The sequence below is a fragment of the Anomalospiza imberbis genome, chromosome 22 (assembly GCF_031753505.1).
Source record: "Anomalospiza imberbis isolate Cuckoo-Finch-1a 21T00152 chromosome 22, ASM3175350v1, whole genome shotgun sequence".
Taxonomy (NCBI): domain Eukaryota; kingdom Metazoa; phylum Chordata; class Aves; order Passeriformes; family Viduidae; genus Anomalospiza; species Anomalospiza imberbis.
In genome coordinates this window covers 3,632,015-3,654,463 of record NC_089702.1, presented here as the reverse complement: position 1 = coordinate 3,654,463, position 22,449 = coordinate 3,632,015, and the positions used below count along the sequence as shown (strand labels likewise).

The window sequence follows — 22,449 nt, the reverse complement described above, 5'->3', positions numbered from 1 at the left end:
CTGGAGGGCTGGAGGGTCGTTCTGCTGGAAGCTGGAACTCAACACTTCCTGCCACTCTATGGACCTCAGCATCTCACATGTGAAACACAGAGGACTGTGAAGGTTTCCAATATTCTCATTCCTCCTACCTTACTTGAGGACAAATAAATACCCTTTCCACTCAATCTCAGCTGTACTGAAAGCTCAAATTCAGCTTGCAATGGTCTTCTTATACCAGACTAATGCATTTTCAATCCAAGCTGATGGCAACAGCCTCCACTCTTCACTGGCAGTGCAGATGTTGGTTTGTGCTCACTATGAAATGAATTCACATGGTAGTACAGCTGCCTCCTTTCTAATAATTTATACACTGTTCTAGACTGTCCTGGGGCCCAAGTTATTACTTACTCAACAGAAATATAAATATTTTAAGTCTCTTGTCACATATAAGCAACTCCCATTTTAAATTCATGTACTGCATAGGGGGCTAAGAACCTACTCATTTGTTCCAAAGGGCTACAGAGAGGGTTGGCTGCAGGTACATGGTTATAAATGATTCAACAGATCATTTTTTGTTTATCTGTTATACAAAATAACAAAGCAAGCAAACTACCCAGGGAGTGTTCCTCAAACACAGACCAACAGATGAGAATCCCTTCAAATTATGGGCAGGGGGGGCAATATCCTGTGTGCTCTTTGTGCTGATACCAGTGACACTCTGCGTCAACATAGGTGGGGTTTCCAGCCACTGTGCTTCCTCTTGGACCTGTATAAAGGTCCCCAGTGCACACTCAGCTCCTCACTGGCATCTCTATCTGTGCTGATTTACCTGCTTCAGTCCAGAAGACAAAGAGCACAAATGGCATTCTCCACCCGCAGCACCCAGTGGAGTACGAGCAGCCGTGTCCAGCCCTCTGCACCCAGTGTCAGTAGTCTGACCTCCAGGAAAATGTCCATCCAGAAGATCCAGGCACCCAGTGTCTACGGGGGAGCCGGGGGCTATGGCACCCACATATCAACCAGCACCAGCTCTGGCCAAGGCCTCGGAGGGAGCCTCCAGCTCAGCATCACTGGGAGCGATGTGCTGCTCGCTGGCAACGAAAAATCTACGATGCAAAACCTGAACGATCGCTTGGCTGCGTACCTGGAGAGGGTGCGCTCACTGGAGAAGTCAAACTCCCTGATTGAGAAGCAGATCAGGGAATGGTATGAAAAGAACACCACAAGCATAGGGCAGGACTACAGCTCCTACTTCAAAACAATTGATGAACTCCGAAATAAGGTAAGAGATCATAAAGCCCTCCATAAGTATAGGAATTGCAATTATCAGTGAGCTAGAGAATAATCTGTTGTAGAAAATGTACTTTTCCAAATTGTAATTGGCCTAGCTGGGAAGAAGAAGTTTATTTTTGATCAGCTACATATTAGTGACATATTTTAGATCATTTGTAATACCTGTAATCATTTGTAATATGCCTGCAGTTGTGAGTAATCTCCTACCTGAAAAATCTGTGACTCAAAATTAATTAGTTCTACGATATTTGCCTTAGGTGGCTTTAATTAGAGAAAGTACTAATGGTAATCTACATATTTAAATATAGTTTAGCAACAGTCTATTTCGAAGTGGTTTATTAGAAAAGAAGGGCAAGCACTCAGAAAAAAATTAAAGACCACTACTTAAAATAGTAAATTACCACTGGAAACAATGAAATATTCCCAATAATCAACTGACAGGTTTGTCAAATCATGTTTCCAGAACTTCCTTCAGTCTTTCCCCTTTTATTTTTTATCAGTTCTACTTCCCAGCATTTAAAAGCAGATCCCTTCAGAGAACAGTTCATCCCAACTATTCGATACACTTATTTTATAGCAGGACAATTTGTCTTTTGGACATCCCTAATTCCTTTCATGCGCTTCAGATGGAACTTAGCTTAAAGCCAGCTGACCAACAGACAGCTGAAGTGAAGGAGGATGAAGCCCACTTACAGTATTCATTCCCAGGAAAGGATCAAGTGTGAATTTCTCTGCAAAGTTTCATTGATTGTCCACCATTCCCTTTAGATTTCTGCTGCCCAGATGGAAAATTCCAGACTTGTCCTGCAGATTGATAATGCCAAGCTGGCTGCTGATGACTTTAGGCTGAAGTAAGTTCCATGATTTTATATCAATTCTCTTTCATGCTCCTCTAATTTAGGAAAGCTTCCACTTATTGGAATCAGTGACAAGAAGTGAACATTTTCCAACTTTAATGATAATTTCACAATGACTGTGGTTACTGATTCTAGAATCGGTTACTGATTCTAACATTTACTCCAAATTGTTGCATTCCAATGATGACAAAAGGCACTGTATTGTACAGGTTTGAGAACGAACACCTGCTCAGGCAGAGTGTGGAGAGCGACATCACCGGACTGCTCCGTGTCCGTGACGACCTGACTCTGACCAAAGCTGACCTGGAGTCCCAGATTGAGAGTATAACCGAGGAGCTCGTTTTCCTTAGGAAGAACCACGAGGAGGTGAGAGCAGCTGACCACTGCCAGGGAGAGGGGCTTTGAGTGGCAAACACAAACAAGCTCACTAGGAGGCATTTCTATCCTTCCTGGAAGCAGCATAACCATGTGTAACCTTAAGGGACATTCAAGCTTTTCGGCATCAAAGGCTGAATACTCCTCCATTCCAGGAATGAAGGAGTAAAGGTTTTCTCTAAGAAAAATTTATGGTTCAGGAATTGCTTCCCCAAAAAGTACACAAATGGGAGCCATGACTTCTGCCCTCATTCCACATATCCGGTTCTGAGGAAATCATTTTTATGATACATTAATCTAAGGTATAACATTTATTGCTATCAAGTAAGTGAACTGTTCTATGAGGTGCACTAAACAGTATTTACAAGGTGATTAAGTTGTCTTGCCCCAAGGTACTATTAAGGATTAGTCCTATGCGTGTAGATGTTGAGTTTGTGTCCAATGCCCAGGAGTGACAGCTCCCTGCAGCTGGCGCTAACACAGTCCCCATTGCTGCAGGACCGTGACAGGCTGCGCAAAGAGGCGAGCGGCTCAGTGAACGTGGCGGTGGACGCTGCTCCCGGCATTGATCTCGCAGCTATTATGGAAAACATGAGAAAGCAATATGAAGAAATGGCAGAAAAGAACCGCCAAGAAGCCAAAGAACATTTTGAAAAGCAGGTAAAGTCCACTGCTTAAACACCAGCAAGAACCTCAGTCATGCCTGGCTGCAGTTCACAGTCCCTCCATTCCTCATTCCAGACAGCAGAACTGAACCAGGAAGTTGCCCTCAATGTTGAGCGGCTGGAGATCCAAAGGAAAGAGATCACGGAACGGAGACAGGTCTTCCAGAACTTGGAGCTGGAATTACAGTCCCTGCTGACCATGGTAAATAACAAAGAACAAGATAAGGACTGTGGATAGCAGAGTTACACAGAGATGTAATAAATAGAGGATAAAAAGATAAATAGAGGAATCAATCAAAATGTTATTTACAATCAAAATGCTATTTTAACAGAAAAATGTATCCTCTGAATAATATGTCACTGCTCTTCCCATGCATTATAGAAACAGACCCTGGAAGGCACTCTGGCTGAAACGGAAGCACGGTACAGTTACCAGCTTGACCAGATACAGGGAGCAATTTCCAGTCTGGAGGCTCAGCTGAGGCAGCTCCGAGCTGACATGGAGACTCAGAACAATGAGTACAGCATCCTGCTGGATGTCAAGACTCGCCTGGAGATGGAGATCGCCACATACCGCCGGCTGCTTGAGGGAGAGGAGAGCGGGTGAGCACACGCATGGCTTTGCGTGTTGGTCTGGGTTTTGTGTCAAATCTGCCTCTGTCCAACTGCTTTGGGGTGGGGAAGTCCCATTGTCCAGTTCTCAGCCACAGAATCAGAGCAGGCTGCTGTTCAGGCTGGGCTACTGAAGCTGCTGTGGAATTTTGAGGTGGCTCTCCCAGCCTACAGACTGTCACTCTGTGAGCTGGGGAGTTGAGTAGATGTTGACATGCCAGGAACACCAGTAATGCAGTTTTTGATCAACTTGTCCATGTGGGTTAAGCAGAAAGTGGAACTTCCCCCCAGATTCTACCTGCTAAGGCTCAGGAACTAGATCGGGTGGACCTGCATGACCTGAAGTCCTGGCATTGCAGAGTCTGCAGATTAACTGAACCTACAGCTTATGCTTAGCAAGTTTCACTTCAACTGAGAGAACTCGCTTTACTGAGTTATCCTCTGATTCAATGTCTTGATGAAAGGGGATTAGCTGTCCTGATCAAACACATAGGAAATGCTTCTTCAATACATGATTTGCCAATATTTACATTTTCTAATTTACAATTTAAACAGGCATTTAGAAGAGATGTCGTTGGCAGTAGAGGCTGAAAAAGGTATGTCCCACCAACTTCTGTTTTGATGGCAGCCTGTTGAAATGTTATGGAATTAAACAGCCTGATATAAAACAACAGCCTCAAAGCAAATAATCAGCCAGTGCAATCTCATATCAAGAAAGCAATCACCTGTATGGTTACCCTATAAGGACTATACAAACCTGGGTTTATTTATACAATTCAGCTGCCCGGTGTAAAATCACAGACTCACCTTACCCATTCTGTGATTCTGTGAGTCCTCAGAGAGCCAAGAGAACAACGGAGAGCTACTGAATTCCCCTCTGGAGAACTGCAGAAGCATCTGCTTCTCCCTGCTAGCTGCACTGGGAGACTGAGACTTCCAAGTAACATACCCAGTTTCATAGCAAAAATTTCCAATTTGGTGTAAGTCTATTCCGAGATTTTAGGTCTACAAGTCTGTGATAAACTGAAGCAAAACTATCAAGAGCACTAGAGAGTTATTGAACCCAGTATCCACTACAGTCTATGGGCAACATACTCAATATCCAAAAGAGGAGAAGCCACACCCCATACACTGCAAAAGTTTACCTCAAGGACCTGTGGATTGAAGATGCTTTTTTTGATATTTCCTCTGCTACTACTGCAGCAATATTACTCTGACAATGTACATTGCATTAAATTACTTCTCTTTTCAATTTCCTTAACAGAATCAAGTAAGTTTAAGAAGATCAAGACAATAGTTGAGGAGGTGGTTGATGGCAAGGTTGTGTCCTCTGAGGTCAGAGAGGTTGAAGAGAAGATGTAAATGGCACCAGCAGAAAAGATGCCTCTGAGTTCCCTGGAGCTGATGCCAAAATGAAAAGGTTTATAAAGAATCTGATCTAATTCACCCTAAACCCCAGAAGAATTAAAAAAAAGCCAAAATCTCAAATCTGTTGTTGTTGTTGTTTTTGTGGGGGATTATTAATAAAAATCTGTATGTCACAACACAGAAGACTTTAGGTTTACTTATATAGTGACTGAGAACCCTGATGGAAAGAAATCAAATCAGCCTGGTATGAATATATAATTGCTTCCAACATAGATACAAATGGAAGTGTTAGGATTTTAAAATGCATTAAGGCATGAGTTCAGCACACCTTTTCTGGATGTGAACTCCCATTCAAACATAAAGCAGCTTCACTGCATTAAAACATGATTTTCACATAAATAAGAAGTGCCAATTTACTTTTCATAATATATTAACATGAAAAAAATAAATTGAAGAAGCCTATTTGATATTTTTCACATTCTGTGAATGATTATGTCACCAGGAATTACGGCAAGCCAAGATATTTTATGGATAAAAATATATTTGAAATGATCTCCCTCTCTCTCAAACCTTTCTGTGCTAATAATGTTCCCTGTCCCATATGAAGGCCCCTGTGCCACACCTGGATTCTCAGTCCCAGGAGTTTACATTTTCCTCTTGAGAACATAAACACACAAAGCTCTTCCCTATGAAACCTCACCTGTCCAGAGCTATGTACTGTGCATAAACAGCTGCCAAAGAACTAATCCTCTGCTTTCACTGCCCCAAGTCACTGAGAGCAGGATATCAGCTCATTTCCACAGAAATGCTTTACTTACACCTTTGATCTTCCGCTCTTTTCTGCCCCAAAAGCACCCCATGCTCTTGAATGCGGATAAATCAAAAATTAACACATTTCAGTTGACAAATCCAATGATATAATTGAGCCAGGACAAAGGAAAAACTATTTTCCATTTATCAAAATAACTTCAAAAGAAAAATACATTGGCTTGGGAGGGTTCCCATGCCCAAACCTGCACCCAGAAGCGCTACATTTGATCTTCAGATTTGTATTATAAAAAGTGCCAAATACAGAAATCAGATTTCTTATTTTGAGATAACAGCAAACTATTTAGCAGACAGAATGGTCAGTTCCCAGCTCCAAAGTACAAACTCTTATATGCTATAGACTATATGCTATAGACTATAAGCATATCACTCTGAGGTATTTCAGTGATGAAAGGGCTAGGGCATAAACCCAATTCCAAATCCTATTTGATCTATTTATATTTTCATATAAATGATCACCCTGCAGTTCACTGAATATCCATGTGCCTTTGGACACCTGATGGTCACTTACTTCTTATCAAGCATCCAGGAGCATTACTCCAGCAAAGGCTCCTGGCTGAAGAGCATTATGAAAAGAAAGACATTCCTGCCACACAGGCTGAGAAGCAGGGATCAAAGGGATCACTCTGCTGACTTAGCAAACTCCTGTAAGAACAGCCCCAAATGTAGGAAGCACTCCATCTGCAATGACAAAACAATTATTTAGAAGGGATTTAAATGTAAAAAGATCCTTTTTTGCTTCATTCCACATGGCAGAACACAATCGTGATGTCTCAGCTCCACTCCACCCATTTCCCCTCATACAAATACCTGGAGGGCACCAGATTTCCACTCCCATTGGCAATTTTGGTTGGCACATATCATTTCGGTTGGTCAGAAAATAGTAAACTGACATCCTCTCCAAACAGGAGGGAGAGAGAGAGTGAAAGCTCTCCCCAGGAGGTGGGGACTCCTCCTGAAACACCCACTGCTGTCTATATAAAGCTGACCCTGCTCCTGCTCTGCCCTGCTCTCTGTTGTATCCTCCACAGGGCAGATCCAGGCACCTCGAGCACCATGGCCCTTTCCGTGCGCACAAGCAGCGGGCCCCGGCAATTCTCCTCTCGGAGCGGATTTGGAGGGGGATCTCTGAGGATGTCCAGTTCCAGTGGTGGAGGAGGCTTTGGTGGCAGTGGGCTTGGCTTTGGTGGGGCGTCTGGTGGAGGGTTTGGTGCAGCTTCTCTGTTGGGTTCAAGCTCTGGCTTTGGTGGGGGATTTGGAAGTGGTTTGGGTGGTAGCTATGGAAGTGGCTTAGGCAGTGGGTTTGGGGGAGGTTTGGGAAGTGGTTTTGGCAGCAGTTCAGGTGCTGCTTTTGGAAGTGGCTTTGGTGGTGGCTTAGGGACTGGTTTTGGAGGTGGGTTTGGCCCTGCTGGTGCTGGCGATGGTGGCATTCTTTCTGGCTCAAAAAAAGAGACTATGCAGAACCTCAATGACCGTCTGGCTGCGTATCTGGACAAAGTGAGATCTCTGGAGGATGCCAACACCGAGCTGGAGCGCAAAATCCGTGAATGGTATGAGAAAAATGGCCCTGGCACTGGCACCCCTGGATCTGGGAATGACTACAGCAAATTCTACCCCCTCATTGAAGATCTTCGAAACAAGGTAGCAAAGCAATGTATTTAATGTATCTTTATATTTGTAACTCAATAGTATTAATGAAAATAACAAATTTCTTTCAGCAAACAAGAGCACATTTATCCTTTGGTACTGACGCTTGCAGTGACCTGTGTCACCTTGCACTGGTGACATGTGGTGAATTTTTCCTGTACATTAAAGCAGTTCTGTAGCTGTGTCACACAGTGATTTGTCTAATCTGAATAGAGGAGAAGGCAGTGATGGAATGCAGTTCTATAAACCCTTGTAGAACACAAAGTATAAAGCCATTACAAAGCCATGAAGCCTTTGGGCAGTAACATCATTTTCTGAACACTGTTTATATTCTAGATCATCAATGCAACCATCGACAACGCAAGGATTATTCTGCAGGTCGATAATGCCAGACTGGCTGCTGATGACTTCAGACTGAAGTAAGGATTTCTTAATGCTATACAAACCCCTTAAGGAAAAAATTATTTTGTACTAAAAATCTCTTTCCTTGTAGAATACTTGTAGTAGAATTAATAAAAAGTATTATAATAATTATGTGTATTAAATTTTCAAATTGAAGCTAAAATAAAACACATTAATAGTTTCCATTTGACCTCATGGGCCATGGAAAAAATAATATTTAATCCCTTTATGCATAGATATGAGAATGAAGTGGCTCTTCGGCAGAGTGTGGAGGCTGACATCAATGGTCTGCGCAGAGTCCTGGATGAGCTGACCATGACCAGGGCAGATCTGGAGATGCAGATTGAAAGCCTGAATGAAGAACTGGCTTATCTCAAGAAGAACCATGAAGAGGTAACTTTTTTCCTTTGTGAATTCATAGCAAGACACATGAAATTGTGAAACATCAAATTACTCCCTTATTTAAGCCAGTGGGAGTTCCTGGGTTTCATTATAGGTTTTGTATGCTGTTATTTTTTGAGTTTACTGAGTGAAAGAGTGCAACAAACAATCTACAGATCCTTGTTGAAACAGAATTTATATCATATATATTTCTTTACATATATTTTGGTATAACTATTTTGTCTTTTACTAACAGAACTTTCTTTTTATTTTCAATCTCTCCAGGAGCTTCAGGGCATCCAAAGCAGTGAATTTGGCCAAGTCAGTGTGGAAATGGATGCTGCTCCAGGGACTGACCTGACCAAGCTTCTCAATGATATGAGGGGACAGTACGAAGTCATTGCCGACCAAAACCGTAAAGAGGCCGAAGCGTGGTTCAATGAAAAAGTAACAACCAGAGAGAGCAAACTCAGCAAAATGCATGGGAAAATGAGTTCAATACTTGGAACAGCAAAATTACATCCCATTCTTCCTTGTTGTTTCAGAGCGGAGAGCTGAAAAGGGAAATCTCCACCCATACTGAGCAGCTCCAGTCAGGAAAGAGCGAGATCACAGATTTAAAAAGGACTCTCCAGAGCTTGGAAATAGAGCTGCAGTCTCAGCTCGCCATGGTACGTTCTGGGAAGCTGCTGACTGCTCAGATCCAATTCAGTAACTTCAAAAGTCTTTTTAGACCTAATCCTGTTCCATAGAATTGAGGATTTACATTTCTTTCCGATTAATTCTTATATTCTTTTGGTTCCTAAACAGCAGTAATATATCTAACTGGATTTCAAAGAGCATGTCACAAAGCAGATGAGTTTTTACATCACATTTAGGGAAGTGACAAGGGACAGTTTTCAAACCGGTGTTTTCAAAAAGAAAATAAAACCTTCTGAGTAATGCAGCTGTGCTCACTCCCTTAAACTACTTCAGCTGGTTTTGTAAAGAGGTTTTTTTCCTTAACCAGAGATTATTTAATATCCCTTCACAGAAAAAATCCCTGGAAGACACTTTAGCAGAAACAGAAGGTGGTTACTGCGCTCAGCTGTCACAAATCCAAATGCAGATCGGGAACCTGGAGACCCAGCTTTTCCAGGTCAGGGCTGACATGGAGCGCCAGAACGCGGAGTACCAACAGCTCCTAGACATCAAGACTCGTCTGGAAATGGAGATTGAAACCTACCGGCGCCTGCTGGATGGCGAGTTTGTGTAAGGAACTGGTTGACACAAAATATCTCCTTGGGTTTATTTTCTGTAGCAATATCCTTTCCAGGAAAAAAAGAGGTAAAATAAGTGGAACATTCTCCAAGAGACAGTAAGGCACATACAGTGATCTGAAATATCACTGTGACTGAGGAGAGTGAGCCATTCTGCTCACTATTTAAATAACCTATCAATGTCACCATGAAAAGGGAATTTATCCTGATCCTATCAGACATCCTGAAATAGTGCATGTCTCTGATTCTCTTTTAGGGGTGCTGGACAGGCAGCTACATTTGAAAGCTCATCCCTGACAGGGTCCAAATCTCAAACACAATCACTGGACTCTTCTCAAGGTAGGTAGAACTTGATTGAATAAAATTTTGTTTCTAAAGTTATTCTTACAAATCAAATAATACCTGTTATCCTGTTTAACTACCTCATAGAGTTTATTAAAATCAGAAGCCAATTGGAAAGGAAAAGGGAGTACCTGGTCATGTGCTGCTTTGGTTTATAATTTTTAACACATTGATAAATAATTTTTTTTTTTGTTGTTCATGATGTCTAGATCCAACCAAAACTAGAAAGATCAAGACAATTGTCGAAGAAGTGGTAGATGGAAAAGTTGTTGCATCCCATGTTAAGGAAGTCGAAGAGAAGATATGAGGCATAATCTGATGTGGCAAAGGATCCATTTGCTCCAAGCCAAAATGGATAAATAATTTTATTCTTTTGTATGAAGTGATAAAACATTTGGCTTTGTACTAAGAATCTTTTAGATAAGACAAAGTTGGCAATTTCATTCGTTGCAGACATAAAATACATTTCCTGCTTCACTCTATCAGCATTACCTGTATGATTTTCATGGTGTTCTTTAAAAATATCATCTAATCTCTGTTCAATAACCAGAAATATGAAGAACACATTTAATCAGATTTGCCTTTTTATAATCGTTAGTAATCAATAGATAAAATAATTTTGCTGTTCTAATCTCATTTTCCAGTTTTGATGCCTAATAAAAAGGACTCAACAAGCTTTAAGGCATTAGTGTCCCTTTATTCTTCATGACCCCCTCCAGCTGTGTGGTGAGCCAGCAATAAAATACTGAAAGCAGCTAGAATTCAGAGTTCCATAAGTCCTAGGAAAGATGCAATTGCTTACACCTACCTACCTTTAGCCTTCAGAAATCTCATAGCCAGGTGTTCCCTATATACCTGAAAAAAAGGTAGAAAAGGAAAGCATTAGTTTATACCATCCCAAGTGCAATACCTTGTGTTTGTCTGATGCATTCCTAATTGTTTTCTTATGTAACTGCTCTCATCCCATCAATGACAAGCACTGACAATATTTTGGGTTTAGACCTACACAGAACAAGGATAATTGAGACACTTGTAGAAAAGAGAGTGGACAACAAAACCTTTCCATCTCAGTCCAGGTCAACTGGAAGACAGTCAGCTAAGGAAAAGAAAATCCATACACAGGATCCTTTCACATGTGCCAACAGACACAGCCAAGAACAGGGAAGCCTTTTTACACCAGGAGACTTTTAAGTGGTACAATACTTTGACTTCTAAAAAGATGCGTGTCTTGTGAAAGTTTACTGCCTGTTTTATTATTTCATTGACCCATATTCTCATTTAGAGCCAAAAATGCATTTCTCCCTTTGCTAAATTTTAAATTTCTATTGAAATTTGAAAATTTTTTACTGCATATCTGGGATTGTGCACTACTGGAAAAAAATTAAATAAGCAAGAGGTAAAATGAAATAGGTAAGAGCCATTTTAGCAGACAAGATCATCGGGATCACACAGTGCTCCAGTGAGCAGGAAATGAAGAAACACAGCACACCAGACACCCTGTGCTGGACCTGCCTGGGAGTTGTCAGGAAAGGGGTAAGAATGCCACATATATAGTGTGTTGTGTGTACTGAGCACACCAACACCTGGCACAGGTTCTGAAACACCGCCAGAGACAACCCAGACCCTTTTCCTGACAGCAGTGATGTGTCTGAAGTGTACACTCACCAGAATTTTGCCCTCTGCAGGAAAGGAGCCAAAGCCCTTACCACAGGTTCCACCAGCACTACTCACCACCTGTAGTGCTGGTTCCTCTCCCTCCTTGTTGTGTTTCTGCCCATAAAAGAGGATGCCCAGGAGCCCAGGTCGTTTCTGAAACGGGACAGTCCTCAACAGTGGGTCAGGTCGGACACCTGAGGCTTCATATCACTGAGTCTCAAATAGCTCCAGGGATGGAAATTCTGCAACATCCCTATCAATGGTAGAGGCACCTGCCAGCAACCCAGCTATGCTGCTGGGAGGCTCTGTCTTTCCATGTCCTCTTGTCAGAGCACTTCATGCTGGGCAGCTGCAACTTTATCCTTCGCTTTCTCTCTCTCACCCTCACATTTCTGAGGTTATAAAATCCCACAGTTACAGCGTAACAAAAACATAAAGACATTGATATATTCATTTCGGCGCATGATTCAGGAATAGTTATTGTAGTGCTATCCTTTGCTGCATTAAGCTGCTGCCAGGATGGACTGAAGGCTCTGAGCCCCCCGCCAGCCCCGAAATGAGCCGCTGCCGCTTTAACGGCCCCGCGGCCGCAGCCCCGCGCCTCCGGCAGCGGAGCCGGGAGCCGGGGAGGATGGGAGGAGGAGGAGGAGGAGGATGGAGCCGGCTCGGCTCCGCCGAGAGATCAGGGCAAAGTATGAATCGCTCATCACCCGAAATCAGATAAAGACCGTCAGCTCAGCAAGGACGCAGGTAATGCCTCCTCACAGCCACACACCTTGCAGAGTACGGAGCCATTCCCTGGCCGTACAGTTCCTCCCGCAGCCTCTATGAGGTACAGTAATTCCTTTCAATGCAGCAGTTTTTCGGGGAAGGGACGTGGATTTTACCGCAGTAAGATGTGAACTAGAAAAATCGGAAATAGATTTTGTCAAGGGTATGGATTCACGCTGAACGAATGCTGTGTAATTCATCGGGATGCTTTTCTGTCCCTGCAGCCGGGCTATTGCTGGGATTTAAGGGATGATGACATAGGCTGTGACAGGGTAACCTCTAGCTCCATGTAGTTATTTCAGAGGAAAAAAGAATCCTGAAGAGAATCTTTTTATATGCAGCAATCTTTGCCATTTTTAGCCCTCTAGTACAGTACACTGTACCTTTGCAGGAACTATTTTCTATTGCTCACAGTAAAACTATGTTTTGCTCTTCAGCAAATATCAGTTGTTCTCCATACAGCTTGATTAAATGTTACCAATACACAATGCTGCTGTTAGGGATTTACATACAAACAGCTCTAAACCCAACTGAAATCAAATGGCAAAACAATTTTGAGCCACCAAATATAAAGAAATTCAGGGGGGAATCAGGTATTCTGTCACCTTGTAATCAGGTATTGCAGGAATCCCAGAGGTTTGTTTTAAGGACAGGCCAGACGCTGCTGCAGCCTGGCTGATCTACCAGCAGTGCCAGACACACGGCAGCTGCACACCCGACAGGGAAGCCAAGTTTATCTTTGTGTTGGCACAAAGCAGCCAATGCACATTGGTTTGATCCTGTCACACAAATTCTGCAGCACCCAGGCAAGAAAGGGGAAGCAAAAAACATTGGGGGTTCACTTGTGGATGAGACAAACCTAGATTTTTCACAAAAATTATCATCTGGTAAAGTTGCAATAAGTCAGTACGTACACGGGAACAAAACCCTTATTTTTCTTAGTTCATAAGACCTGAATTAAAGAGATTATTTTCTTAAAGTCAATGTCATCATACGTACCTGCATAAAGCAGTAAAATTTGCAAAAGAGCAAGTACTCTTTCAAAAGCTTAGGGCATCTTCACCACTTGCAGGGAAACTCAGAATCAAAAAAGAAAAATAACTTCTGTAAGCCAAGCAATCGTTCTGGAAGTTACGTGCAGGAACATACTATTGAAATCAAAGACAAGTCTAAATCTAAAATGACCCCACACATGATCAGGAGTGGTTTTAAAAAACTACTTTTAACAGGATAAAAAGAAAAAAACCCCAAAACCCTGAAATCAAAAATGCATTGAAATCAAAGCACTTAATTCAAACTTGGAAGCTTGAACCATCTGCACCTCCTCTAAGCCCCTTTACTCCAGAGGTAAGGTCTCAATACAATTGGGCAATTTGTATGAGAATTCCTCTAGGACAAAGGTGCCAGGGATAGAGATGTGGCCAACCACTTCCCATCAAACACAGTGGAATCAGGGCTTTCCCTCTACATAATACAGAAAATATTAACCCCTCACTGTGAGCTTTCACATATTTATACAACTCTAACAAAAATTCCAACCAGACATTTTTATGTGCCAATTTATTATCGTTATTCAAATATTTTTAATATTGTTATCTTTTGTATGTCCCCTGTAGTTAGAAGAAGGTGCAAGTAAAAGAATGGACAAAGATGCAGAAGCACTAAAGGCAGCCAGAGCAGAACTGTGCGAAGCCCGACGGCAATGGCACCACATGCAGATCGAAATCGAGTCTCTCCACGCTGTGGTAAGAGTCAGAAATTAAACTTGAAATCGCACGGAAAAAAGAAGTCTTGTCCTTGATGCAAACTATCCCACAGTCAATTTCTGTGACAGTCACAGCCACCACACTGCAGAAATCCACCACAGGAACGCTCATCTGGGGGGCTCCAGCTCCTCACAGAGCCCTCGCTCACACACACTGACCCAGCACATGTTCTGGAGCAAGATCTGTCACTCCAGATGTGGTTTCCTGTTTTCACACCTCCCAAGAACATATTTGCATGATACTCCCTCACCAAGCTCCTGGTCATTCTGCCTTACCAATTCATAGCATGTTTATGACCTTTTTTTAATGTGTGGACAAGATTCATCAATTCATTTGAGATAAAATGTCAGCTTTTGCTCAATTCAGTAGTAAAGAAAAGCTCTAAGAGCACACAGACACGTCATACAGCACTGAGCTGGACATTGTTTAACTGTAAAATCAGAGATCTGTAAACTCAAGGCAGTAGATTGCTGTGCAAGATGTGGCTACACTTTAATCTGAATTTACATTACCACAGATTTTACTGGAAAATTTCTCAGCCAAAGTATTACCTTGAAAGCTTTACTCCTATTCTTAAAGAATAATCTTACAAGAACTGATGTAAAAATACAGTTTGTTAATGAAACCATGTATGCCTGTAACATCTTTGCACACAAACTTTCCAAATCTTAAAATGTAACTTGAATTTCACAGGAAAAGGGTCTGGAACGTTCACTGCGGGCCACAGAGCAGCAATACCACATGCAGCTACAAAATTTGGAAGGTGAGATTGAATGCTTGGAGAAAGAGTTGTTGGAAGTGAGAAGAGGAATTGAGAAACAGCTTCGAGAGCATGAAATTCTCCTGAACACGAGGATGAAGCTGGAGGAGGAGATAGCAACATATCGCAGTCTGCTGGAGCAAGAAGAGAGCAGGTACTCGCTGCTTAGAGAAAAAGATCTCCAATTTGTCTTCCATTTCTGAAGGTCTCAGATAATCAGAATTGCAAATACATGAACAAAACATTTAAGAATCACATAAAATCTTAGAAAAGGTTTCATTATAAGGTAGCTTCACTGACTGGGCACTTTCTGGTGCTCAGTGTCTCACACACATTGCAAAGAGCAGCTCAGTCACTGCAGCCTCACTCAGGGCACTGTGGGTCACTGGGGCCCTGGGGCTCCTCAGGTGTCACAGCACATGGGGCCAGTCCACACTGGTGAAGTGCTGGGCAGGGAGTCCATGTCTCAGACCAGGACAGACCCCTGCAGGAAACTGCACAGATATTGGCAGAAACTTCCTCCAGTTCTGGGCTCAGAATGAGAAATCCCAGCAAATAGTTCCCAATAGAACTTCTCACATTTTTAAATTTCTCACAGCTGTTCATATGACAAGTTAGGAATTAAAGTAATTCAATACTACTAGATGCCTGTAATCTTTTTTTTTTTTGTAGGTTCCGTTGCTCAATACCTGCCCAGAAGGATGACAAAGAACCCAGCACTAGCAAGATCACTTTTATGCTGCCTTCAGGTGAGTTTCAGGCATCTTCTCCTTAAGGGACTTTGGCCCTGACTATGCACAACTACTGACAAGCTCCTGAATATTTAAAAAGGACCTTTTCCAATGTATGGGAAATACCTCCAGGTCCTGTGTACTGCCCTTGCCCTTCTGCATGCTCACTGTATACCTGCATATTCTTTTACAGAGAGCGTAAAGAAGCACAAACCAAAGAAGGTGGAACTGATGACAAAACAAGCAATCCTAGATGGAAATATCATGAAGGAAAGTGCTGAAGCTCATGGCACTGTACAGTAAGATAAACAGGAATTTCACAAAATAACAATTGGAAGTAAAGGGTAGAGGTTACGTTTCAGTAGCTTTGAATTTTCCGTTATTTGGTATCTGTTATATCGTGCCCACATAGCCCAGGAGCACAGTGAGAGCTCCTGAAGGTGCACTGAATGGCAGTGTTTAACAATACATTACATTTAAAAGTCCTTTTTATTAGCATTGGCTTCATAAGCAAACAATACCATGCTGGTTCTTCTGATTTGTAATTTCTATTTCTGTTAAGAATGAAACTATGAATAATTCATCTTGCTAAGGCTGAAAGCAAAGAGCCCAGACCACATTTGGGAAGTCCCTCTGAGGCATATTTATGCACATAAATTCAGGCTCAGCTGCTCCAACTTGCTCCTTGGAAACTCCTATGTTTCCCCAAACAGGGGAGGGAGAGCCTGGCTCCCAAGTAGGCATGTGAAAGTCTGTAAGGATATGTTATTCACCTGAAATTACTTTAATAGTATTGGATTGCCTCAATTTTTTTTCCCCTCCTGGTCTTTAAGCTTTTTTGTAGACTAATTCAATGTTACCTTTAAACACACTGTAGTGGGCCATTCCTAGCACTGAACCATAATCAGCTGCTGAAAATAATTAATGTCATCATAAGGTCCACCAGACATACCCCATAGGTGATGTTTATTTTTGTGCATGAGCTTTGTTCATCAGACACTCAGATCTGCATGGAGCTACTCTGCTGAGGGCAGTGTACTCAGCTGGGTGAGGCCCCGGAGCCTGACTCTCAGATCTGAATTCTGACACACACATAGAGAATTGAATCAACAGGAATTGGGTGCCTCAATATTCCTGGATCAGCTGGCTTTTCAATTCTCCCTATTTTTACTTCTGCCCTTTTTTCTCTTTAATGTAATGTAGCTCCACATTCTGAGGTTTGAGTCTAAACTAGATTTTCTCCCCCCTGTTCTGAAGGTTTTCAGATGCAGGAATTCTGTTCTGCCCATTACAGTACTGAGGTTTCTTGCAAAATTTTTGAGCTTGGATTCCAAACTTTCTCCTTGGAAACAAACTGCCTAAAGTATTTGGAGCAGTGGTTTTGTAGCCATGTCTACCTAAAAGTACAAAAACAAGAACATAATGAACCCTCACCCTTTATTTAGCTTCTCTGGAGAATGAACCTGGAAAAAAAAAGACACCTCTGGTAGCTCAGTACCATATAAAATAACTTGACTCTTTATGATGCCATTTCTCTCTCTGTTTCAAAAGCAGTTCTGAAGATAGGTAACTTAGCCTAATAAATCATAAATATATTTTCTTTATTGTTTCAGGACAGAAAAAGTGGATGAAGTTATTAAGGAATGGGAAGGTTCTTTCTTTAAGGACAACCCTCGCTTAAGGAAAAAGTCTGTTTCCTTGCGTTTTGATCTCCACCTGGCAGCCACAGAGGAAGGGTGTTTGCACACAAAAAAGAAAACCCTCCCCGACATTGAAGTCAGGCTGGTGATGAGGAGATCCTGCAGCATCCCATCCATCAAACCTTAACCTCAGCCAATTCCCTCAAAGTGCATCCACAATGGGCTCCGGAAATAAACTGTAGATGGACTCCCACGGCTGCTGTCTGCTACAACCACAACATCTTACCAAGCACTTGGATCAATACAATAAAACCATTTAAGTCCTTTAAAAGAAAGGGTGAACAGCAAGGGGGTTCTGATTCCAAGAAACCCAACTTCTACTGGCTTTATACTCTGGGTGCAGCCCTTTCATATTCTCATTGTTGTTGTTTTGTAGATTTTCACCAAATAGTACAAAAATTAAACTAGAACTTTATTGTTTGACATAGTCTGCCTTTGTAAAAGAGAACTTGTTTTCTCTTTCCAAAAATGAGAAATGCCTATTTGCTTCTCTTAATTAGTCACTATTCCATTCACATAATGACTGGTGAATCCTTGCAATAATTTATATCACAGCTGTCATACTTCTAGAAATATATTTTAAAATAATACTTTCTAACAGCAAAAATTACATACAAAAATACTCTTAAAATACATGAACTATTAACAAAGAGTTTTCTTTTTAAAGTGGCTAGTGTTTTTAAATTCCTTTTTTTCAGGCAACAACTGAGCAAAAATATCTTTCCTCTACATCCCTACACATTCATTTTAAAAGTGTTGTTACAATTCAGTAACATTTTAGCCATATTGTTCAACTGATTTTGAAGCAGTAATTTCCCCTGAAAAATCAATCATTTTCTTATGTGTCCACACACACCTGTACTACAAGACTCTTAGCCAAGGCAAATGAATTTACTCTGTAATTGTTCAAATGGGAGGAATCAAGCAACCATTTGAATGCTGGTATTCCATTTTTTTTTTTTTTTAATTATAACAATGTGCATTAAAATATCTTCAACAAATTTCTCTTCTGACAAACACTACAGGTAAGTGATACTGTTGATCTAGTCCATGTGACAAGTCACTGTTACACCAGGGTACAACTGTTACTACTTCAAATTGACTGGGCAAAATAAGGGCTACAAATTCAAAGTACAATTCAACCAGACCCCTTAAGTACCCCCCACTCCTACTCAAAGTAGCTGTGGGCAAACACAAACCCCAACAGAAACCCTGCACCGCTACAAAGAGGAACAGCCATCCTTCTTTAAAACCTCACAGGACAAATTTCAAACAAAGACTCAAACAAGACTGTATGAAGACAAGAATGATTGTTTGCGAGGATTCTGAAGAGGATGGATGTCACAGCTCCCACTGGAATACCGGGATTGCTAGGGCTCAGAGTCTGGAGAATCCACACAGAGGATTTGCTGGATTACAGCAGCATGGAAAGGATTGATTTCAGTGTCAGTATCTGCCTTATTCCTTACGGCATGTGTACAAAAGTGATACTGCAGATCCTTTCGGAGTTAATTTATGCTTCTATCCTTTGTTCATGGTAAGAACAATGCACCAGTATTGCCCCGTCCTGTCTGTACTGTATCAAACTCGCTAATTATCCTTAACCTGAATCATGAGCTGATGTTGTTACCACTTGAGTACCTGGCATCCTGAATGTATCAGCCTGCTCCAGTATTTTCACTATGCAGCTTTTTTTTGTGCTTAGACTCTGTACATTTTACAATACTTGAATTTAAACTAAGTTTTAATTGCTTTAAGGCACTTTAAACAGGGATACGAATTTACCAAAGTAAATGATAGTACTACAATAAAAAAAGTATTAAAATGGAGTTTGTCTATGCACATTTTGTGTGTGTCACTGTCTTCTTAAGTGGAAAGGCGTAAAAGAAAAATGCAAAATAAAAGTTGCAGATAGGAAAATCTTTAGCACTGTAACAAGTGTTTTCTAAGATCCTCTCCACAATTAGAAAGACACAAATTGCCTCAGAATATTTACCATAACATGTGAGTGTCCTTCTGCTACAAAACTTACTCTTTTTTCCTGGTAAATCCAGTCACCCTGGCTATTTTCTTCACGTGTGACTTCCTGATACTGACTTCAGTAGCTTCTCCTACTCTAGGCCTGGTTCAAGTGGGCATTCTGGTTTTAACTAAGTTTTCACCTCTTTCAGTAAGTATCTATTTCTGCATTATTCACAAATTCCATCTCTCAAAATGTAAAGAACTCTCTTTTGTTCACAAAGTAGTTGACTTCCACAAGTATCAGTGTGAACTTCACATAGGCATAAAAATAACAACATCTCACCCTCATTTTTAGGTTACTTTAAAGCTGAATTAAAAAAAAATAATAACACTGAAGCTTAATACTGTGGCAGAGAATTCTTCATTTCTGTGGTTCTAATTAAATCCAGACCAGCTGAGTCTCTGCCAACCAGCACCTGCAAATGGCTGATGTAAAAACGAGTTTTATTGTCTCAATCTACTTCCCAGTGAATGTCTGTCCTCATTCCAGAGCTTGTGAAACTGCTGGTAATTAAAACAGTTGGGTAAGAATTAGTTTTTACATTCCCCCCTGGTGAGCATGGTGCAATATAAACAATTCCATTAAATCAGTAAAACTACTTATATATTGTACAGGATATTAAAAAGTGTACGCTGGCAAAACCTTTCACTATTACAAGATGGAATTGAGGCAAAGAGCAAAGAAAAAAAAGGGGAATAAAACAAAGTAAGAAATACACTGATGGCTTTGAAAACATATAATGATTTAGAACTATTAGTATGGAATGTGGGTTTCCATAAATGTACTTGAACACCACAATAAATAATTTAGTTTTAAAAAGAAACACATTTTAAATAATTCAAATTTAAAAATTAAAGTTAAATTTTAAAACAATTAATATCTATTTAAAATTTTCAATTTTTAATTTAATATTAAATGCAATTTACACTATCAACAAAACCATGTTATTAATAAACTAGAAGTGAATGTATGAAACTAGGGGGAACCTAGTCAAAAGCAGGGGGAAAACCAGGTTATTTTTCACCTCTTCAATGTATTTTCTCACCTTTTCTTCACCTTTTCCTGCCCCAGTGAAGCTGGTGATCTAGTGTGACATATTTTGCTGGCTGAGGAATCTTTTCAACTCTTGCTTTAATATCAAATTGAAGTCACAGATTATTCTGCTGCATGGCAACAAATGTCCATTGTGGGTACAGTCGGCAGAATCTAAGCAGATGAGGGCAGAGCTCCTGTCTCTTTATTTGTTCATAAAAATAAGTTTATTTAAGCATGAAAACAAACTGAGCAACCGGAACTGCAGGCATCAAGAAAAATGGACCCAACTTGCAGCAACTCAAGTTCAGTTAGATTTTCTTCTTTTCACCTTCTGTCATCATTTTGGGTTAGGCGGGTGCCATCCCCCTTGGCTTTCCTAAAGATCCACCCAAATTCTCCCTCATGGATGTCTGGAAATACATCTCATTGGCCACGTGAGAGCGTTTCAGTGCCAAACATTCCAATTCGACCTCAAACGTGCAACATCAAGCTTTCAATTTCAAATTTCACTGCAAAAGTTTTGGTATTTCATTCAGTCACTTTGGCAATTTTCAGTGTAAAAGGCTCTGGAACTCTTCATCCTCCTCACACCCTCAGAGCCGCATGCTTCACCTTGTTTGATATTTGTGAGGGTTTTCCCCATGTGTGATAACTTTGCTGATTTCTGCAATGAATTGTGGACAATTCCACTGCTCCCAGACTACTGGGTAATTTATAATCCTGTCTGATTCAGCAGCAGAGTGTTTTGAGTTGGTCAGGCTGATTTAGTTGATAATCATCATATATTATCATATTTATTACCCGGGGTCCGTCTCGCTGCCTTCACAGCCGATTCTAATGGCATCCCCTTCCTCTGACATTATCCCACACACCGTGTTATAAACGCCAGTCACTTGGTTTTTAAAATTTTAAAAGTTTAATAATAATAAAATGGTTATAAAAGTAGTAATACAATTAGAGTAATGAAAATTTAGAGTTAGGACAATTACAAGACAATAAAAAGCAAAGAATTACGGACGTCCGGATGCTCTCGGGCACTTAAGCCCGATAAGCATGCCTTGTGAACAAAGGAATAACCTTTAAAAGCAGTAGCCTGTTGCATATTCATACATCTCATACATGATGCATAAATTCCTTGCAAATTAAGAACTTTTCTGGTTTTTGTCAACTTCTTCCCCTTAATCCTGGTGATTCCATAAAGACGGAGAGAAGGTGGAAGAATGTTTGTCTTTTCCGATAAGGAGGCAGTAATTCTTTATGGGCCCCCATCATTGTCATCTCTGTGTGAAGAGTTTCTTCATTATCTCATCTCTTGCTTGAGCTAGTAAAAAAAACCCCACATACATAGGCTCTATTTTAACTACAAAACTACATTTACCATACTATTAAAATGTTGATACAGCACTTCTAATCAATATAACATAACACATATAGTATTCCATTTAATATTTGCGAAAAGCCAATCATAAAGTATGCATTTTTCACACACCGGCACCTTCCCGCTGCCCTCAGAGCTCATCCTGCTCCACTCAGCCGCCCCTGGAAGCGCTGCCATCCCTTCGGCACCACACTGTGCTCGGGATCCCGCCGCACTGACGGACGGTTCACCCGACTCCATCGCTGCTTTTACGGGATATTACTCGGGCTCGGACACGACCCCGCGGCCTTTTCCGTGCACTCACGGCAGCCCAGGGGCCAGGGCGTTTCAGCGGCCGCCCACAGCCCGTGAGGGGGGGGAAAAAAGGCGACAAAAATCTCCTCCGGGGCCGCGCGCAGCCCGTGAGGGGCAACGGGCGCTGAAGCGCAGCGGGCACGAAGCGTCCGCACGCCGTCCCGTTCTGCGCCGCAGATTCGCCACCGGCAGCCAGCACTCTGGGCACCGTGACCGGGGTTCCCGGCGCGGGGGAAGGGGACGAGCGCCGTGTCGGGCACTGCGGCGCCCCGGGAGCCCTTGTGACACCCCGCGAGGCAGCGCCTCCGTGCCGCTAATGGCGGGCGG

The 22,449-nt window shown here is 41.6% G+C and overlaps 3 protein-coding genes and 1 long non-coding RNA gene across 5 annotated transcripts; 3 read left to right on the top strand and 1 right to left on the bottom strand.

The window, feature by feature from the left end:
• The first annotated feature begins 763 nt into the window (after window positions 1-763).
• Window positions 764-5,544, top strand: KRT20 (keratin 20). Its single transcript, XM_068212279.1, has 8 exons — window positions 764-1,261; window positions 2,041-2,123; window positions 2,339-2,495; window positions 3,003-3,164; window positions 3,246-3,371; window positions 3,552-3,772; window positions 4,337-4,377; window positions 5,046-5,544. Exons 1-8 carry the CDS (start codon window positions 839-841, stop codon window positions 5,141-5,143), a joined length of 1,311 nt encoding a protein of 436 aa, XP_068068380.1. The 5' UTR covers window positions 764-838; the 3' UTR covers window positions 5,144-5,544.
• Window positions 5,545-7,004: 1,460 nt separating this feature from the next.
• LOC137486788 (keratin, type I cytoskeletal 12-like) lies at window positions 7,005-10,351 on the top strand. The gene is made up of 8 exons (XM_068212278.1): window positions 7,005-7,618; window positions 7,961-8,043; window positions 8,263-8,419; window positions 8,693-8,854; window positions 8,953-9,078; window positions 9,441-9,658; window positions 9,923-10,005; window positions 10,218-10,351. The coding sequence occupies exons 1-8, from the start codon at window positions 7,034-7,036 to the stop codon at window positions 10,313-10,315; spliced, it is 1,512 nt and encodes a 503-aa protein (XP_068068379.1). The 5' UTR covers window positions 7,005-7,033; the 3' UTR covers window positions 10,316-10,351.
• Window positions 10,352-12,271: 1,920 nt separating this feature from the next.
• Window positions 12,272-19,221, top strand: KRT222 (keratin 222). Of its 2 annotated transcripts, none has more exons than XM_068212273.1 (6): window positions 12,272-12,414; window positions 14,052-14,180; window positions 14,895-15,115; window positions 15,634-15,714; window positions 15,890-15,991; window positions 17,306-19,221. In XM_068212273.1, exons 1-6 carry the CDS (start codon window positions 12,319-12,321, stop codon window positions 17,517-17,519), a joined length of 843 nt encoding a protein of 280 aa, XP_068068374.1. In that variant the 5' UTR covers window positions 12,272-12,318; the 3' UTR covers window positions 17,520-19,221. The 2 variants fall into 2 exon arrangements, with proteins under 2 accessions (XP_068068374.1, XP_068068375.1); XM_068212274.1 differs by having other exon boundaries at window positions 12,373-12,496.
• LOC137486790 (uncharacterized) lies at window positions 17,951-20,916 on the bottom strand. Its single transcript, XR_011005793.1, has 2 exons — window positions 20,461-20,916; window positions 17,951-19,840 (listed from the first exon to the last, which is right to left on the bottom strand). It is a non-coding gene; the product is annotated as an uncharacterized lncRNA (long non-coding RNA).
• Window positions 20,917-22,449: the final 1,533 nt, after the last annotated feature.

Coding starts and splice junctions, on each gene's coding strand:
- KRT20 (XM_068212279.1), top strand. CDS start 839: ATGGCATTCTCCACCCGCAGCACCCAGTGGAGTACGAGCAGCCGTGTC. Junction 3,165..3,245: donor AAGAACATTTTGAAAAGCAG/GTAAAGTCCACT, acceptor TCCTCATTCCAG/ACAGCAGAACTGAACCAGGA. Junction 3,773..4,336: donor CTTGAGGGAGAGGAGAGCGG/GTGAGCACACGC, acceptor CAATTTAAACAG/GCATTTAGAAGAGATGTCGT.
- LOC137486788 (XM_068212278.1), top strand. CDS start 7,034: ATGGCCCTTTCCGTGCGCACAAGCAGCGGGCCCCGGCAATTCTCCTCT. Junction 7,619..7,960: donor TTGAAGATCTTCGAAACAAG/GTAGCAAAGCAA, acceptor TTTATATTCTAG/ATCATCAATGCAACCATCGA. Junction 8,855..8,952: donor AAGCGTGGTTCAATGAAAAA/GTAACAACCAGA, acceptor TTGTTGTTTCAG/AGCGGAGAGCTGAAAAGGGA.
- KRT222 (XM_068212273.1), top strand. CDS start 12,319: ATGGAGCCGGCTCGGCTCCGCCGAGAGATCAGGGCAAAGTATGAATCG. Junction 12,415..14,051: donor TCAGCTCAGCAAGGACGCAG/GTAATGCCTCCT, acceptor TGTCCCCTGTAG/TTAGAAGAAGGTGCAAGTAA. Junction 14,181..14,894: donor TCGAGTCTCTCCACGCTGTG/GTAAGAGTCAGA, acceptor TGAATTTCACAG/GAAAAGGGTCTGGAACGTTC.